The 19,542-nt window shown below is 47.9% G+C and overlaps 1 protein-coding gene across 8 annotated transcripts in view; it reads left to right on the forward strand.

Moving 5' to 3' along the window:
* MYO7A (myosin VIIA) overlaps window positions 1-19,542 on the forward strand; it is a 104,327-nt gene that overhangs the window by 64,303 nt on the left and 20,482 nt on the right. For all 8 annotated transcript variants that reach the window (XM_043908155.1, XM_043908165.1, XM_043908175.1 and 5 more), the window contains 8 exons: window positions 442-569; window positions 2,911-3,037; window positions 4,241-4,360; window positions 4,907-5,080; window positions 6,215-6,442; window positions 15,964-16,134; window positions 18,557-18,674; window positions 19,408-19,534. In XM_043908155.1, coding sequence (XP_043764090.1) covers window positions 442-569; window positions 2,911-3,037; window positions 4,241-4,360; window positions 4,907-5,080; window positions 6,215-6,442; window positions 15,964-16,134; window positions 18,557-18,674; window positions 19,408-19,534 — 1,193 coding nt within the window. The remainder of the gene's footprint in view (window positions 1-441; window positions 570-2,910; window positions 3,038-4,240; window positions 4,361-4,906; window positions 5,081-6,214; window positions 6,443-15,963; window positions 16,135-18,556; window positions 18,675-19,407; window positions 19,535-19,542) is intronic.

Genomic DNA, 19,542 nt, shown 5'->3' on the forward strand with positions numbered 1-19,542 from the left:
CCTGAGAAGTCCATTTGAAAGAACCCAGGCCTGAGGCTGTTCGCATGGGGCCAGGGTGTTAATGATGGGTGATGGTGGTGCTTGGAATGTGGGTAGACTCTGGCTGTCGGAGTGGTGTGCAGCCCATCTTAGAGAGCTAGGGATCCCATCAGGGGTCAGAGGAGCAGCCCCTGCCCTGGCTGGGGGGACCTCCCTGTGGGGAGCGCTGTCGGGGAGACTGCAGAGGAGCCTTGTCCTCAGAAGGGGGTGGCTCCAGGCCAGCGCCCCCCAGCTGTGTGGGCCAGGCATTGACCCAGCATCTGTCCTGCACAGGCCAGCGGTATGACGGTACTGAGGAGCCAGCTCTCTGGCCACTCCCAGGGTTCTGCTTTCTGGGGGAGTGGGCAGACTCAGGCAAGCAGGAGAGCCCTATTTGAGCCTCCACCCTCTCCTGTGTCCCAGGTGACCAAGAGACTGCATGACGGGGAGTCCACGGTGCAGGGCAACAGCATGCTGGAGGACCGGCCCACCTCCAACCTGGAGAAGCTGCACTTCATCATTGGCAATGGCATCCTGCGGCCAGCACTCCGGTCAGCGCCTGAGGGCAGGGGCTCAGGGAGGGGGCAGCTGGTAGGGGGAGCCATCCTGCTCTTTCAGCCCCACAAGGCTTTGGGGGGCAGAATCGTGGCTCCATCACTTTAGCAAGTGATTAAGCCAAGCAGGCCTGGGTTTAGCTCTGCTGGTTGTGTGATCTTGGTAGAGTGACTTTATCTTTGCAAGCTTCAGTTTCCTCCTCTGTCAAGATGAAATAATAATAGTACCTGCCTTGTAGGCTTGTGGGCAGATAAAACTATGGCAAGTGTGACCTAGGACCTCTATAGTGGGCACTCAGTAAATGGTAGCTGTTGGCTATTAGCATTGTCTGTGTGTAACTCATCCCTGCCGGCACCTTCAGCCCAGGCCTGTGGTCAGGGTTACTGTGGTCAGAAGGCATCATGCACATGCCTCCTTCCCCACCCAGGCCCAGGAGAGGCCTTTGCTTGGGTCCCTGGGGTGTTGTGGAGGAGCTGGGATGGTCTGTGACTTTTCAGGAGCAATTAAGGAATCAACTCAGCTGCATCAGTGGCGGGAAAACACAGTTTCTCTGAGAATTCCATCTGCACAGATGTCTGGTTAGGAGAGCCAACCATGAACTCATGTGTGTTGGCTGGGAGAACAGCAGGATGGGGTGGGTGGGAGGTCAAGTATTTTACCAATAGGAGACAGGAGGTCCAGAGAAGGGAAGAGGTTTGCCCAGGGGTCACTGGCCTCTCTTTCATTGCTCCTTGAGGCCAGTTACTACCTTGCTCACCAGAGATGTAGCACTCCGGGCTGTTAGCCCCTGGGAAGAAAAGGTAATTGCCCAAGGTATGGTTAAGGGTCAAGAATTTACCTCCCAATTAATTTCACCATCAGACCTTAAGTGGTGCTTCTAAATAACACAGTTCCAGGAGCCCTGGGCTGATCAGAATGCTTGGGTGCCAACTCCCTGAGGGTCCACGACTAATCCCCCCGCTTCTCTTGACCTCCATCTCTCTGCTCAGAAAGTGAACAGGGTCAGGGCTTCCAGCTACTGGTCTGTGACAAGATGGGGAAAATAAGGATGTTTCTAAATTTGATTTATTTAAAACAACGGTTCTTTGTTCTGAGGTTTTGCCTTACCTACATTTGGATATTAAAACTACCTTCATTTTATAAAATGATTGTGATATAGATAGTGGGCAGGTGCTGTGTATTTGGTGGGTTTTAAATGTCCTTATTTGTCATTATAAGTTGATGACAAATAAATTATAAGCTATTCAACTTAGTAAGTTAGTAACTTCCAGAATTTATTTTGAAGTTGTATGGGTCTGTGAGCTCTCAAAATTGGGGAGACACTGAATTAGAAACCTGCCCTTCTAAGAGAGAACAGCAGTGAGTGCCCCCTGGTGGTTACCGCATGATGGTGGGTCCAGCCTTTGGCCCTGAATGGACAGGCAGCATCTTAAGGCTGCAGCTAGGCTGGCATCTTTCGGGGGTTTACTGTGCTGGGCATTGTGCCAGGGGCTGTATAAGCCTTGGCTCATTTTTCTTCACAACAATCTTATAAGGAGGGTGCTATCATTTCCCTGTAAAATGAAAACAACACAAAACAAAAAACTACCTACATTGATTTTATCTGATTACAAAAGCAATGCATGTATTCTCACTCGCTCAGTCATGTCTGACTCTTTGTGACCCCCATGGCCTGCCAGTCCACCAGGCTCCTCTGCCCATGGAATTTTCAAGGCAAGAATACTGGAGTGGGTTGCCATTTCCTCCTTCAGGGGATCTTCCTGACTCAGGGATCAAAAGTAACACATGGCCAATTAAATATTCAAACATACAGAAACATATCAAGAGAACATCAAAGTCCCTACTCATTTCCTCCCCCAGAGAAACTCCCCAAATGTTTTTCCCATTTCCTGCTCTGCTGGTTTCCATTAGTGGAAGTTGTATCTGCTGCTGTGACTGTGGGTTGGGCTCGGAGGTGAACTCACCTGCCCAGGCCACACAGCTTGGTGAGGGGCGAGGGAGGGGAATGGAGCCTGTGTTTCCCATCAGAGTGGTCACCACTGACCATGGCCCTATGCCCAGGGTAGGGTGTGCACCACCCTGTGGACTGGGGGCCCTGGACTCTGGATTGGAGTCAGGCATGAACATGCTTCATGTCCGATGAGCCTGTCTGCTCCAAAGCCAGACCCTCCCCAGAGCCCTGGGCTCAGCCTTCCCCACCTGGTCCCACACTGACCACCCTCCTCCTGGGTCATCCCTGGCAAGTGGGGGAGTAGGCATCTCACCTGCTGCTGGATGGAGGGTGGGCTTTCCCTCTGAGACAGTCTCTCTCCCTTCCTTGTACCCTACTCTGCTTAGGGATGAGATCTACTGCCAGATCAGCAAGCAGCTCACTCATAACCCCTCCAAGAGCAGCTATGCCCGGGGCTGGATCCTCGTTTCTCTCTGCGTGGGCTGCTTCGCCCCCTCTGAGAAGTTCGTTAAGGTAGGGGAGGCTTTTGGCCTCCAGGGATGGGAAGGGGAACTGGGCCCAGTCTCTGGTGTCAAGGAGCCGAGCACTGAGAAGCATCTCAGAGGGCAGAGGGGCTTGGCAGTGAGGTCCTGCCCAGGTCATCTCCTCCCAGACCTCCCTGCCTCTGCAGGGCCCATCTTCCTGGCCCTCCTCCTAGGCACCCACCACTGCACTTCTGTCTCCCCTGGCCCCGTTTGATTTATGCAGATGCTGTGTTTGACAGCAGTATCTCCTGGACCTTCCACACGCTGGTCTGAAGCACTTCAGTTCATCTCAGGCTCTTTTGTGACCCTGGGTGCCAGGCTCTGGGTGCTGGGGACCCAGCACAGAGGCAGAGCAGCTGACAGCTGGATCAGCCCAGCTGGTCAGCACTATGAGGAGTGGAGGGTCAGGGAGGTGGACCCTGGAGGAAGAGGAGCAGTTAAGCTGGGTGCAGGGCAGGGGTGATGTGTGGGGTGAGGCCGGAGGCATGGCTGAGACTAGAAAGGCCTGGATCGTGGCAGCCTTTTTGCCAGCATGAGGTACATGGACTTGATCTATAGGGCAGTGGGGAGCCCTGGGAAGCTGAAGAGGGGCATTAATGGAGGTGTCCCCAGGAGCAGGTTCTGAGTGTGGGTGGAGGAACCAGAGGCAGGAGACCTGGGAAAGTTGCTGATGGTCCAGGTGTTACTGACCTGGGTCTATGCACCTTTTAATCAATAGAAGTTGATAAGAGGCCAGACATGAAATTCAGGCAAGGCTTTACTGAGGCTGGTGCTGCACTACAAGGGAGCAAGAACAAGAAATGGGTGCCCTTGCTTGCTCCCTGGCTCCTTAAATGAGGTGAGGGTGAGATGGATTGGTGGGTCAGATCAGAGGTTGTCTGCCCACCCCCTCAGTGGTGGTGCTGTCTGTAGGGCTCATGGAAGAGTCCCTGCCTCTGCTCCCAACAGCTCAGAAATGGCAGTTGGTTTGTGGCCTTTTTGTATCTTATTATTCATAATTGCTCCCACTGCACCTGTGCAGTTATTTTTGGTCCCTTTTGGTTTCTTTGAATTTTGTTGCTGAAGGAGATATTTGTCTAGGTGCAAGCAGTCCAGTAAAGGGTCCCAGGTCCCAGCCTATCAGCCTGTCTCACAGGTGGGGAGGCCGAGGGAGGCTGGAGTGGGGTCCCCTGAGTCGGTCCTCTGTCCATAGTACCTGCGGAACTTCATCCATGGGGGACCCCCTGGCTACGCCCCATACTGTGAGGAGCGACTCAGGAGGACCTTTGTCAATGGGACACGGACACAGCCACCCAGCTGGCTGGAGCTGCAGGTGCGACCCCCGGGCGTGTGTGCTTGTGTGTGTGTGCTTGTGTGACCAGTACACCCCAGGGCCCTAGAAACGTTTCCTGCTCTGGGATTCTGTGGTCTTTCAAGCTCACACTCTCGAGTTCTGGAGTCTCAAGCCCCTGGAACAGGAAAGCCCCCTGTGGGCAATGACTCCATCTGCTGGGTTAATAGTCAATGTGACTTGGGGGGGTGTTCCTCTGTGTCTCAGTGGCTTCATCTGCAGCATGGCAATGAAAATGTCACTTCACAGGGTCTTGTGATGGTTACATGACAGGAGGACAGGCGTCCCTGGCACCTGCCAAAGCCTGACCACCCGGCCAGCCCTAGTGCCCCAGCTCAGGGACCCTGCAGGTCCTCTCAGGGTGGGGAGCACAGCAGGGCTCCCTGGGCACCTGTGACCAGGGACCGGCAATGTGCTGTGGGACTTTTAGGTCTGAGGGCTCCATCTCCAGAGGGAGCTGGGAGCCCAGAGGGAATGAGATGTTCTGAAGTGAAAGGATTCCCACACAGCCTCTTGGGTCACTTTCAGGCCACCAAGTCCAAGAAGCCCATCATGCTGCCTGTGACGTTCATGGACGGGACCACCAAGACGCTGCTGACGGACTCAGCGACCACGGCCAAGGAGCTCTGCAATGCGCTGGCCGACAAGATCTCGCTCAAGGACCGCTTCGGGTTCTCCCTCTACATTGCCCTGTTTGATAAGGTGAGGCCAGCCCGGAACCCCTCCTCCTGGAACCCCCAGGGCCACCCCCCAGCTCCCACCCCAGTGCTGCCACCTACTGGCTCGGGTGCCCTTGCACGGTTACTGACCTTCCAGGGCCTCAGTTACCTCCTCCATAAACCAGTGGGAACCCTGGCCCTGCCCCAGCTCCTTAGGATCATGGAGGGATCCTAAGCACCTCAAGAGAAACCCAACTATATGATGGAGATTGAAGCCCGGGGCTTGCTGCACGCATGTGTGCCCAGGTGGATCCAACCCTCTGCTGATGACAGAGAAAGAACATGGTGGAGAGAGAGCCACTGGCTCTGAGATTCAGTTTTCCTGTTTGCAAATGGACTTATGATTCCTTATCAGGAATGGTAGTTTCTTTACACTTGTTTCAGACCACCTAGACCTAGAGTGTGTGTCTCGCGGGGTGCGTGTCGGCCTGGAGCCTTCTCTGCTGAGCTGGGCCTTGTTGTTGGTTCATTGCTAAGTCATGATTGACTCTTTGAGACCCTATTGGCTGTGACCCACCAGGCTCCTCTGTCCATGGGATTTGCCAAGGCAAGAATACTAGAGTGGGCTGCCATTTCCTTTTCTGGGGAATCTGCCGTTTCCTTCTCCAGGGGATCTTCCTGATCCAGGGATTGAACTTGCATCTCTTATGTCTCCTGCATTGGCAGGTGGATTCTTTACCACTGAGCTACCAGAGAAGCTGAGCTGGGTCTGGATGTGGGTGACTTTTGCCTGCACACCCAGGATCACCACGGACAGCAGAGATGCCCCCCACCCCCCATCCTAGCAGGTCCAGTGGTAGCAACATGTTTTCTGATGCCATTTCTCTCACCAACAGACACCTTCTGCGTTTTCAGTGACCATGTGCCCACCAGAGTTTCACAAAAAGCTTCCATTAGGAAATAGGAATCCCCCAGTGGCTGTGCCAGCTCAGTGCCTGTGTTGGGATGCAGGGGCTCCCCCCTGCTGGTCTGCCTCCTGGGTGACCTGGGTGACCTCCTTGCCCTGAGCCTTGGTTTTCCATCTGAACCAGAACAGCTGTTGCAGTTGATGGCTCCTTGCAGTCCTTCCCTGCCTGTCCACCCTTCTGCTGGCTGACTTCCAGCCCTGTGCCCGCAGGTGTCCTCCCTGGGCAGTGGCAGCGACCACGTCATGGACGCTATCTCCCAGTGTGAGCAGTATGCCAAGGAGCAGGGCGCCCAGGAGCGCAACGCCCCGTGGAGGCTCTTCTTCCGCAAGGAGGTCTTCACGCCCTGGCACAACCCCTCAGAAGACAACGTGGCCACTAACCTCATCTACCAGCAGGTGGTGCGAGGGGTCAAGTTTGGGGAGTACAGGTGTGAGAAGGTGAGTGAGAACTAATTTTCTGGCTGAGCTTGCTTGGTTCTTAGTTGCCTGTTTGCTGAATTTGGGTGAGTATTGCTATCCCTGACTCACCATCGGTGAATGGGGAGGTTAGCCACATGGAGGCGGGGTGTCATCTAGGCTCCTCTTAGATTTAACACCAACCCTGTAGGCTGGGAAAGATTGAAGGCAGGAGGAGAAGGGGGCGACAGAGGATGAGATGGTTGGATGGCATCACTGAGTCGATAGACATGAGTTTGAGCAAACTCCGGACAGTGATGGACAGGGAAGCCTGGCAGGCTACAGTCCACAGGGTCAGACATGACTGAAGTGGCTGAGCCTGGCACACAGGAGTGAGGGCTTTGAAGAATAGCCTGAATTCGCCTGTGGGAGGTGTTCCTGCCCTGCTGCGGTGACCGCATGGCACAGAGTACGTGCTTCACAACTCGCTGTATTGTTCTTTTTTATCACTATCAAATCATTTTATTTATTTGGTTATTTATTTATATTGGAGTATATTTGATTTACAATGTTGTGTTAGAGTCAGGTTTATAGCAAAGTGATTTAGTTATACGTGAACATATATTCATTCTTCTTTGGATTCTTTCCCCATATAGCTTATTACAGAGTATTGATAGAACTCTCTGTGCCATATAGTAGATCCTTATTGATTATCTATTTTATTAATACATGTACTAGTGTATATATGTTAATCCCAACCTCCAAATTTATCCCATGCTCTTTTCCTCTTTGGTAACCTGAAATTTGTTTTCGAAGTCAGTGTGTCTGTTTCTGTTTTATAAATAAGTTCATTTGTATAATTTTTCTTAGATTCCACATATAAGAGATATCATATGATATTTGTCTTTTGTTGACTTACTTAGTATGATAATCTCTTGGTCCATCCATGTTGCTGCAAATGGCATTATTTCATTCTTAATGGTTTCATTCTTAATGGTTGAGTAATATTTCATTGTGGGGCTTTCCAGATGGCTCAGTGGTAAAGAATCCACCTGCCAAGCAGGAGACGTGGGTTTGATCCCTGGTTTGGGAAGATGCCCTGAAGAAAGAAATGGCAATCTATTCCAGTATTCTTGCCTGGGAAATCCCATGGACAGAGGATCCTGATGGGCTACAGTCCATGAGGTTGCAAATGAGTCGGACACAACTTAGCAATGAAACAACAACAATATTCTTTTGTGTATATATATGCATGACATATTCTTGGGCTTTTTTGGTGGCTCAGATGGTAAAGAATCTGCCTGCAGTGTGGGAGACCTGAGTTTGATCCCTGGGTTGGGAAGATCCCCTGGAAAAGGGAATGGCTACCCAGTCCAGTATTCTTGCCTGAAGAATTCCATGGACAGAGGAGCCTGGCTGGCTACAGTCCATGGGGTTGTAGAGAGGCAGACATGACTGAGCAACTAACACTTTCATTTTCACGACATATTCTTTATCCATTTCTCTGTCAATGGACATTTAGGTTTCTTCCATATCTTGGCTATTATAAACAGCGCTGCAGTGAACACTGGGGCACATATATCTTTTCAAAGTATGATTTTCTCTGGATATATGCCCAGGAGTGAGATTGCTAGATCACATGGTAGTTCTAATTTTAGTTTTTAAAAGACCTGTCTTACTGTTTCCATAGTGTGCTGTGCTTAGTTGTTAATAGCTATGCCAAATTTACATCCCCATCAGAAGTGTAGGAGGGTTCCCTTTTCTCCATATCCTCGCCAGCATTTATTATTTGTAGACTTTTTGAATATGGCCTTTCTGATTGGGTGTGAGGTGATACTTCATTGTAGTTTTGATTTGCATTTCTATGATATGATTAGTGATATTGACCATCATTCACGTGCTTTTTGACCATCTGTATGTCTTTGGAGAAATATCTATTTAGATCATCTGCCCATTTTTTGATTAGGTTGTTTGTTTGCTACTGAGTTGCGTGGGTTGTTTTTACATATTGGAGATTAATTCCTTGTTGGTTGCATTGTTTGCAAATATTTTCTCCCATTCTCTGTTATCTTTTTGTTTTGTTGGTGATTTCCTTTGCTGTGCAAAAGCATTTGAATTTCCTACGTGTTTATTTTTGTTCTTATTTTCACTACTCTAGGAGATGGATTGGAAAAGATATTGCCGCAATTTATGTCACAGAATGTTCTGCCTATCTTTTCCTCCAAGAGTTTTATAGTATCCAGTCTTACATTTAGGTCTTTAATCCATTTTGAGCTTATATTTGTGTATGGTATTAGAGAATGTTTTAATTTCATTCCTTTACATGGAGCTGTCCAGCTTTCCCAACACCATTTATTGAAGAGACTGTCTTTTCTCCATTGTATAGTTTTGCCTCCTTTGTCATACATTAGTTGACCATAGGTTCCTGGGTTTATTTCTGGACTTTCTATCATGTTCCACTGATCTATATTTCTATTTGTGTGCCAGTACCATACTGTTTAAGGAGAAGGCAATGGCAACCCACTCTAGTACTCTTTGCCTGGAGAATCCCAGGGACGGGGGAGCCTGGTGGGCTGCCATCTATGGGGTCGCTCAGAGTTGGACACGACTGATGTGACTTAGCACCATACTGTTTTGACTGTAGCTTTGTAGTAAATAGTCTGAAGTCAGACAGCCTGATTCCTCCAGCTCTGTTTTCTTTTTTCTCAAGATTGCTTTGGCTATTCGGGTTCTTTTGTGTCTCTATACAGATTTCAAAGGTTTTTATTTTAGTTCTGTGAAAAATGCCATTGGTAATTTGAGAGGGATTGCATTGAATCCATAGATTAACTTGGACAGTATAGACATTTTGACAATATTGGTTCTTCTAATCCAAGAACATGGTATATCTTTCCATCTGTTTATGTCGCCTTCAGTTTCTTTCATCAACATTTTATAGTTTTCAGAGTACAGGATTTTTGCCTCCTTACATAGGTCTATTCCTGGGTATTTTATTGTTTTTGATGTGATGATAAATGGGATTGTTTCCTTAATTTCTCTTTCTGATTTTTGTTGTTAGTGTATAGAAATGCCGGATATTTCTGCATATTAATTTTGTAGCCTAGAACTTTACCAAGTTCATTCATGAGCTCTAGTAGTTTTCTGGTAGCATCTTTAGGATTTTCCGTGTACAGTAGGTCCCCTACATTTGAACGAGTTCTGTTCTGAGAGTGCATCCATGAGTCTAATTTGTTTATGTCTGACAGTTATCCTCGGTATCCAACTAACACAATCAGCTATATAGTACTGTACTATAATAGTCTTATAGTACTTTTCACACAAATAATACATAAAAGACAACAAAATAAAACATTTCTAATCTTGCATGTAGTAACTTAAAAGTACAGTACAACAGCTGGCATAGAGAGGCTGGCATTGAGTAAACGGGCAAGAAGGTTATTGACTGGAGGAGGGAGAGGAGGTGGGAGATGGTAGAGCTGACGGATCACCAGCACGGGGAGGTGGAAGCAAGCTGCAGTCTCACTCGCGTCTGACGCTGACGGCAGGTTCTGGCTCCTTGCTGGATTCAATTCTATCTACCTTCTTGAAGAAACGATCCAGTGATGTCTGGATCTTTTTTCTCATCATAGTGACACAGTGTCCCTGGATTGCATTCTAAACAGCAGCTGCAAGCTTCATGCACTGTTCTGTGCTTAGGTTCTGTGCCTCAAAACTGATAGTGCCTCCTCAAATACAGAAGACCTTGCCATCCCCTGTGTCGTGAATCTGTTTGGTTACTTCTTCCTCTAGTCTCTCTTTGTCCTTTGTCTGGGCCTCCAGTTCCATCAGGTCTTCATTAGTAAACTTGTGTTGCATAGCAAGGTGTTCAACGCAGTCATCCTCTTGCAGATCTAGCTTGAAATAAATATACTGTACTCTATACAGTACTGTGCAGTCACGGACACAAACGCCAGCCCCTTGTAGAGGGTGCACTCACGTGACAATGTATGCCAGATACACGAACTGACTTATGTGCCTGGACATGCAAACACGTTTACACCTTTGAAAGTTCACAACCTGAAGGTTCGTATGTAGGGGACTTACTGTATAGTATCATACCGTATGCAAACAGTGACTATTTTACTTCTTTTTCAATTTGGATTCCTTTTATCTCTGTTTCTTCTCTGACATGGCTACAACTTCCAAAACTACATTGAAGAAAAGTGGCAAGAGCCGACATCCTTCTCTAGTTCTTGGTCTTAAAGGAAATACTTTCAGTTTTTCACCATGGTGAAGGATGTTAGCTGTGGTTTTGTCATATATGGCCTTTGTTATGTTGAGTTAGTTTCTCTCTATGCCCACTTTCTGGAGAGTTTTTATCACATATGGCTGTTGAATTCTGTCAAAAGCTTTTCCTGCTTATATGAGGTTGATCGTATTGTTTTTATTATTCAGTTTTCTGCATGTAGTAGGTTGATCATATTGATTTGCCAATATTGAAGAATTTTTGCATCCCTGGGATAAATCTCACTTGATCATGGTGTATGATCCTTTTACTGTAGTGTTGAATTTGGTTTGCTTGTATTTTGCTGAGGGTTTTTGTGTCTGTGTTCATCAGTGATTTTCTTTTTTTTGGTGATATCTTTGTCTGATTTTGGCATCAGGGTGATGGTGGCCTGATAGAATGAATTTGGGAGTGTTGTTTCCTCTGCAATTTTTTGAAACAGTTTCAGAAATATAGATGTTAATCCTTCTCTAAATGTTTGATAGAATTAGTCTATGAAGGCATCTGGTCCTGGATTTTTTGTTTGTTTGAAGTTTTTAAATCACAGTTTCCATGTCAGTACTTGTGATTGGTCTGTTCGTATTTTCTATTTCTTCTAGGTTCAGTTCTGGACAATTGTACATCTCTAAGAATTTGTCCATTTCCTCTAGATTGTCCATTTTATTGGCATATAGTTGCTTGTAGTAGTCTCAAAATACTTTGTGTTTCTGTGGTATTGTAATTTCTCCTTTTTCATTTCTAATTTTACTGATTCGCCCCCTCTCCCTTTTTTTCTTGACGAGTCTGGATAAAGGTTTATCAGTCTTATCTTTTTGAAGATCTTTGGGATTATTTTCTTTGTCTCTATGTCATTTATTTCTACTCTGATCTTTATGATTTTCTTCCTACTAACTTTAGGCTCTGTTCTTCTTTCTCTAGTTGCTTTTGGTGTAATGTTAGATCGTTTATTTGAGATTTTTCTTTTTATGTGATGTAAGATTGTATTGTATGAACTTCCTTCTTAGAATAGTTTTGCTGCATTCCACAGGTTTTGGATTATCATGTTTTTGTTTTCATTTGTCTCTAGGAATTTTTTGATTTCCCCTTTGATTTCTCTGTTGATTATTTAGTAGCATATTGTTTATCCTCCATGTGTTTGTGTTTTTTTTACAATTTTTTTTTCTTGTTGCTGATTTCTAATTTCATAGCTTTATGGTCAGAAAAGATGCTTGATGTGATTTCACTTTTTATTTATTAAGGCTAGCTTTATGGCCCAGCATGTGATCTACCCTGGAGAATGTTCTGTGTACACTTGAAAAGAATGTGCATTTGCTGCTTTTGGGTGAAATGCTTTATAAATATCAGTTAAGTCCACCTGGTCTAACGTGTCATTTAAGACCTGTGTTTCTTTATTGATTTCCTGCCTGGATGATCTGTCCATTGATGTAAACGGGGTGTTAAAGTCCTCCACTATTATTGTGTTACTGTCAATACATTCTTTTATGGCTGTTAGCATTTTCTTTATATATTGAGGTGCCCCTATGTTGGGTGCATATATATTTATAGTAGTTTCTTCTTGGATTGGTTCCTTGGTCATTATGTAGTGTCCTCCTTTGTCTTTTATAACAGTCTTTATTTTAAAGCCTATTTTGTCTAAGAGGAGTGTTACTACTCTAGCTTTCTTTTGCTGTTTATTTGCATGGAATGTGGTTTTTTTCATCCCCTTATTTTCAGTCTGTGTATGTCCCTACATCTAAAGTGGGTTTCTTGTAGACAGAATATACATGGGTCTTAGTTTAGTTTGGTATCCATTCAGCTAGTGTATGTCTTTTGGTTGTAGCATTTAATTCATTTTCATGTAAGGTAATTACCAATATGTATGCTCTTACTGGGGCTTCCCAGGTGGTGATAGTGGTAAAGAACCTGCCTGCCAATGCAGGAGATGTAAGAGACACTGGTTCAGTCTCTGGGTTGGGAAGATCCCCTGGAGGAGAGCATGGCGACCTATTCCAGTATTCTTGCCTGAAGAATCCCATGGGCAGAGGAGCTTGGCAGGCTACAGCCCATAGTGTCGCAAAGAGTTGGACACAACTGAAGTGACTTAGCACTCACTTACGCATGTTCTTACTGCCGTTTTGTTAATTGTTTTGGGATTGTTTTTGTAGTTCTTGCTTCTTCTCTTCCTCTTTTGTTCTCTCCTCTTGTGATTTGATGACTATATTTAGTGTTGTGTTTAGATTCCTTTTTCCTTTTTGTGTGTGTATCTATTGTAGATTTTTGGTTTGTGGTTACCATGAAGTTTCAATATAGCAGTCTACATGTATCCAAGATTGTTTTAAGTTGCTGATCACTTAATTTCAAATGCATTTCTAATATCCTGCATTTGTACCCTCTTCTCACAATTGCTGGGTTTGATACCATCTTTGTGTGTGAATGATGTCCTACCTTTACTGTATGTTTGCTTCTACAGGTGAGCTTTCCCAGTCATTATTTTCTTGTTTCTAGTTGTAGACTTTTCTGTCTAGAGAAGTTTCTTTAGCATTTGTTGCAAAGTTAGTCTGGTGGTGCTGAATTCTCCTAGCTTCTACTTGTCTGTGAAGCTTTTGATTTCTCCCTCAAATATGAATAAGAGCCTTGCTGAGTACTCTTGTTTGTAGGTTTTTCCGTTTCAGCACTTTAAATATATTGTGCCACTCCCTTCTGGCCTGCAGAGTTTCTGCTGAAAAATCAGCTGATAACATTATGGGTATTCCTTTGTATGTTATTTGCTGCTTTCCCCTTGTTGCTTTTAATATTTTCTTTTTGTCTTCAATTTTTGTCAGTATATTAATATGTATCAGCATGTTCTTCCCTGAATTTATCCTGTATGGGACTTTTTGCTTCCCATGGACTTGAGTGGCTGTTTCCTTTCCTGTATTTGAGAAGTTTCCACCTGTTATCTCTTCAAATATATTCTCAGCCCTTTCTCTCCCTCTTCTCCTCCTGGGACCCCTATAATGTGAATGTTAGTGTGTTTAATGTTGTCTTAGAGGTCTCTTAAACTGTCCTCATTTCTTTTTTTTTTAATTCTTTCTGTTCTATGGCAGTGATTTTCACCTTTATGTCTCCTGGCTCACTTATCCTTTCTTCTGCTTCATTCTATTTTTTCCTCCTAGTGTATTTTTCATTTCAGTTATTGTTCATCTCTGTTTTTCTTTAAATTTTCTAGCTCTTTGTTAAAAATTTATTTTATCTTCTCAATCTGTGCCTTCATTCTTTTTCTGAGATCTTTGATGATCATCTTTACCATCATTACTCTGAATTCTTTTTCAGGTAGGTTGTCTGTCTCCCCTTCACTTAGTTCTTCTGCATTTTATCTTGTTCCTTCATCAGGAACATATTCTTCTGCTGTCTCAATTTGTCTTTCTGTGTTTGCAGTCCCGCAGGCTGCAGGATTATAGTGCCTCTTGCTTTTGGTGTCTGCCCCCTGGTGGACGGGGCTAGTCTGAGAGGCTTGTGCGGGCTTCCTGGTGTGAAGGACTGGTGCCTGCTCACTGGGCTAGAGCTGGATCTTGTCCCTCTGGTGGGCAAGCCTGTGTCAACAGGTGTATTTAGGAGATGGCTGTGGGCTCAGGAAGATATTAAGCTGCTGTCTGCTGCTGGGATGGGGCTGTGTTCCTGTCCTTTTGGTTGTTCGGCCTGGTGCATCACAGCATTGGTGCCTTCGGCTGTTGGGGGGGGCCACATCTTGATGTCAAAGTGGTGGCCTCCAGGACAACTCTATGCCAAAGAATACCCAGTCCCTCCCCCACAAGTGTACCTGTCCTCACAGTGAGCCATATTTTTCCCCCTACCTCCCCAGGAGACCCTCCGAGACCTGCAGGCTCCTATGGAGCTGCTGCTTTGCCCTGGGTCCCAGTGAATGTGAAACCTTGTTTTCATCCTCTGAGACTGGAGTGTCTGTTTCTCCCAGTCCTGTAAAATTCCTGCAATGAAGCCCAGGTGGCCTTCAAAGCCAAATGCTCTGGGGGCTCCTCGTCCCTTGGTCAGACCCCCACACTGGGGAGCCTGACATGAGACTCAGAACTCTCATTCCTGTGGAAAAGCTTCTGCAGTGTAATTATTTTCCAGTTTGTGGTTGCCCACCCAGGATATTTGGGATTTGATTTTATGGGGAATGCACCCTTCCTACTGTCTCATTGTGGCTTCTTCTTTGTCTTTGGAAGTAGAGTATCTTTTCTGGTAGGTTCCAGTCCTTTTTTTGTTGATGATCTTCCAGCAGTTAGTTGTGGTTTTGGTATTTTCATGAGAGAAGGTGAGCTCAGGTCCTTCACTCTACCATCTTATTCTGTGCATCCTGTTGTATTGTTCTGAGTTACTCTAGAAATTTCTCTAAAGGAGTAAGAGATCCATTCATTTAGACCAGAGTTTGCAAACATTATCCTTTTATCTCTGAGGACAGGATTGACGTGCATGCTTTGTTTTTGATGGTTTTATGACATTTATGGTTCTGCTGGTGATTCACTGGAGGAATGAGGATAGAAATGAAAGGAAGTGTTGGAAATGAAGGGAAGTGTTGGTGGCAGAGATGGCAATGGTGGAGGTAGTGATGACAGGTGGTGGCAAGGGTAGTGATGAGGATGGTGGTGGGGATAATGATGGTGGTTTTGGTGTTGGCGAACTGATATTCAAGCAGAATTTATTCATATAGCCATATCAGTTGCTAAAATTTTGAAATACTTTAAGCTAGTTGGAAAATTACTGTCTTCAAGGTGCCTAAGAGTCTTTCTCTATCACTCCTGTTTCCAGAGCCCAAGGGAGCCCCAGGCAGGCATCTCTGGGGCTGCCATGCACCAGGCTTAGGCAGAAAAGGGACAAATACTTAGAACCCACCTAGCACTCCGCAGTCTCGGCAGTATAGCCCAGGGGTTGCTCAATACCTTGACCATTCCCAGGTAGTGTCGTGGTGATGATGGAGGTAGTCACGGTTATACCTCCACCCACCTCTGACAGTCTCATATCCAGGCCTCCTATTCTCCAGGGCAGGCCCTTCTCACCAGGCTGAGAATGTAGTGGCTGACCCAGTACTGATGGGCTTCCTCTGGGTCAGCTCATGTGCCCTTGGGCATAGTCTAACTCTGCTGGTGCTGAGGTGGGTATCCAGGAGCAGGCAAGTGGGACCCTGCGCTTGGGCTGCTCATGGTTCCACTAAGCTGACGGGAGCTCCTGGTGAGTCAGGGAGAGCACACAGTCCCCAAGGCCTGGGTCTGAAAGTAAGGGAGGCTTGGTGGCCTGGAACAGCTTCCCAGAGCTTGTTTTGATGAGCTCTCCCCCTGCCTAGGAGGATGACCTGGCTGAACTGGCCTCCCAGCAGTACTTCGTGGACTACGGCTCCGAGATGATTCTGGAGCGCCTGCTGAACCTCGTGCCCACCTACATCCCTGACCGCGAGATCACGCCCCTGAGGACGCTGGAGAAGTGGGCCCAGCTGGCCATCGCAGCCCACAAGAAGGTCAGAGGCCTGGGGCTTCAAAGGGGAGGGCTTTATGGTGACCTGGACGAGGGGTCGGGACCTGAGAAATCCAAGGGATCCCGGCTCTTACCTGGCATCTGCTTGTCCATGGGACTGGGGGGACAGGACGGCACCTTGACTTCCTGGCTCCCAGCAGCCTCTCTCCACTGTGGACATCGGTTCACAGTGCTGTTTTGTGTGAACTGCTGTTTTGTGCTCTCTACTCTGGGCTGGATGCTGGGGACACAGATGGGTCAAATCCAGTTCTGTGCTCTTCCTAGCCCTGCCGGTCAGGAGGGTGGTTGCACATTAGAGAAGCTTCTAGGAGATGCACCTCCTTTCTCCCCTGGAAGAGCTCTGGCCCAATTTCCTGCCTGGGGAATTTGAGGTACAGGCCTCACTCTGCCTCGTATTTGAGGCCCCAGGCCCATAACCAGGCCTGAGTAGCTCTGTTCTAAACTAACAGACCCATCCCAAGTAGAGCAGGGGTGGCCTGGTGGGGTGGGAGGACCCTGGTTGCTGAAGGGGACCCATAGGCCACCCCCTCATCTCCAGGCCCTGGTTGTATAAGAGCAGAATCACCTTTGCACACAAGCTATCGAGGGCTCCAAGATCATCCCCTTCCCCATGAGGCCTCTTCCCTAACCCGGGAGCCCCATGTGTCTCCCCCTGAGTTCTGCCTTCTCTGGTGAGCTGCCCACAAGTCTCCACCTGTACCCGAATGCTCCTGGCACCCCCTCTGCTTCTAGGCTTAGCTCACCCCCAAGGACCTTCCTGTCCTCAGTGCCCCCAGAAGAGATGCATGTTCTCCTCCCCGCCCCTCCCTTTCTCTCTGACATTGGCAGCCTCCTCTCCCTCACCCCTCACTCTTGGTCAGCTGCTGAAGACCCCAGCAGCTCCACCCTCCGTCCCCACCTCGGCTCTTCTGCCTTCCCTGGGTCCACGGTGTCCACCACCAAGGGGCATGTGACACGTGGCCTGTTCTGGGTTGGGTGCCGCTGTTCATGAATTCCTTTCATTTGGGGTGCTTGTTGTGTGTTGGGCACCACAGCAGACCCTGGAGACTCAGCTGTGGGCAAAACAGGTGTGCTGTCTGCCCTCCCAGAGCCCATGACCAAGCTCACTGGGTCTCTGCTGGATGGTAGTTCCCTGGCCTGCATGGCCCAGAGCCCTGGGCCAGACCCCTCGTATGGTGGATAGATGTGAATTAGTGTGATTATTAGGGTCAGATGGGTAAACATATTTTATTTTGAGATAATTTCAAGCTTATGAGAAAGTTGTAGGTTAAAAAAAATCAGAGCTGCTGTGTACAGTATACACCTCACCCAGATTCACCAGTATTTAACACTATCCCACTTCTGCTGTGACTTTCTCAGCATACATACCCGTTATTTTTTCTGAGCTATTGGAGATTAGATTTGAGACACTGAGCCCCTTATTCCTGAATACTCACAACTCCCAGTTTTTCTTTTCTTTTTTTCTTATTTATTTGGCTGCATGAGGTCTTAGTTGCAGCATGCAGGATCTTGGTTATGTCATGTGAGTCTTGCCTTGCAGCGCATGGACTCTCTGGTCATGGTGCACGGGCTCCAAAGCACACAGGCTCAGTAGTCATGGCTTCTAGGCTTAGTTGCTCAGCAGCATGTGGGGCCTTAGTTTCCTGACCAGGGATCGAACCTAAATCCTCTGCATTGCAAGGTGGACTCTTAACCACTGGACCACCAGGGAAGTCCCAACACAGCTCCTGGGACGGCACTGCTTCCGAGCCCTCTTAGTGCATGGAAATGCAACCACTTAGGTGCTGGCACCCATGTGTCTTTATCCATGCTTGTGTTTATAGGTGATAAAAACCAGTAAGTTCATTCTGATCACTTCAGCCCTACTTCAGTACCACCAAGTTCTTATTAAAATGCAGCAGGATATTTTTAGATAACAAAACATTGGTGCATTCATTTCTTGCGGAAGTGTTGGATTGTCCCTCAGCTGCTTGCCCCCTTCAGGCTCCAACCATTCTCCATGCTGCTGTCTTCCTAACTCTCAGGTTCACCTGCCAGTTTCCACTAAATGCCCAGCCTTTCCGTGGTGGGTGGCCTCACCCACAGTTCCGTACGACCTGGCTCCTGCCCATCCGGTTCCCACTCCCTCTTCTTGGTCATGCCTGGCACCGCTCCCCCACTCTTAGCCACTCATGTTCTTGTTCCCCAAACACCTCTCCTGCCCGCTGCCCTGTGTCTCAAGGGCTCACTGCTGTTGGTGGAATCGGAGGAAGACAGAGTGATGGGGACACTGTGGGCTGGAGGGGTGAGGTGAGGCCATGGTGCATGCAAGGACCCAGTGGCCCAGGGCCCACTTCTGGCTTTGGGGACAGGGACAGAGCTTGTGCCATGTCTTTTCTCCCTTGTCCTTGTCTGTGCACCTCCAGGGAATTTATGCCCAGAGGAGAACTGATGCTCAGAAGGTCAAAGAGGACGTGGTCAACTATGCCCGCTTCAAGTGGCCCTTGCTCTTCTCCAGGTTTTACGAAGCCTACAAGTTCTCAGGTACCCCCAGCCCTCCTGCCTCCCATCCTTCCCTCGAGGGCTCCAGCTCACAGTCAGGGGAGGGGAGCGGCCTGGGCCAGACTCCCCAGTCAGCCAGCCTTCTGCTCTCAGGGCTGCTGGGTCCCCAGGTCAGTGTGCTGAGTGGGTCCTCCCTCTCTGCAGTCCAGTAGGGCTCTGTGGCACTTAGTAGGTGCTCAGTCACACACTGGGTGGAACAACTGAGTATTGTGATCATTAAAGCACCTACTGTGTACAGAATAGGGTGGCTGACCCCGTGAAGTTGAGAGCGGATGCAGCTGTCACAAACCCACACAGGCCATTTGCTTAGCCATCCTTGGGCATCAGCGTCACCTACTCCACACCAGGCCCTCTGCTGGTGCTGGATTTGCAGAACCACCAAATATCAGGTTGGAGGGAACCTCTGGGGCTCAGTTAGTGTGACCCTCCCCCCTCCATATCCTACCTCACCGCTCTCAGGGCCTTGGCCCAAGTCGCACAGACCAGCAGCAGCGACAGTGTGCAAACCCAGCTCCTTAATCCAGCACTCTCTTCCCACCGCACCTGGGGTTTGGGCTTGTAGGGAAGTTGTGTTCCCTAAGTCTCAGTGTCCCCATCTGTAAAATGGACATCAGTGTACCCCAGGCTGGCCATCTCCATGGTGGTTACGAGGATTGGGAAGGGCTGGGCCTGGGGCTGGGCTGGCACCATCTCAGTGCCCCTGTCTCTGCCCCAGGTCCCAACCTCCCCAAGAATGACGTCATCGTGGCGGTCAACTGGACTGGTGTCTACTTCGTGGATGAGCAGGAGCAGGTGCTTCTGGAGCTGTCCTTCCCCGAGATCATGGCCGTGTCCAGCAGTAGGTCAGTCT

Source organism: Cervus elaphus, chromosome 1 (assembly GCF_910594005.1).
Source record: "Cervus elaphus chromosome 1, mCerEla1.1, whole genome shotgun sequence".
Taxonomy (NCBI): Eukaryota; Metazoa; Chordata; class Mammalia; order Artiodactyla; family Cervidae; genus Cervus; species Cervus elaphus.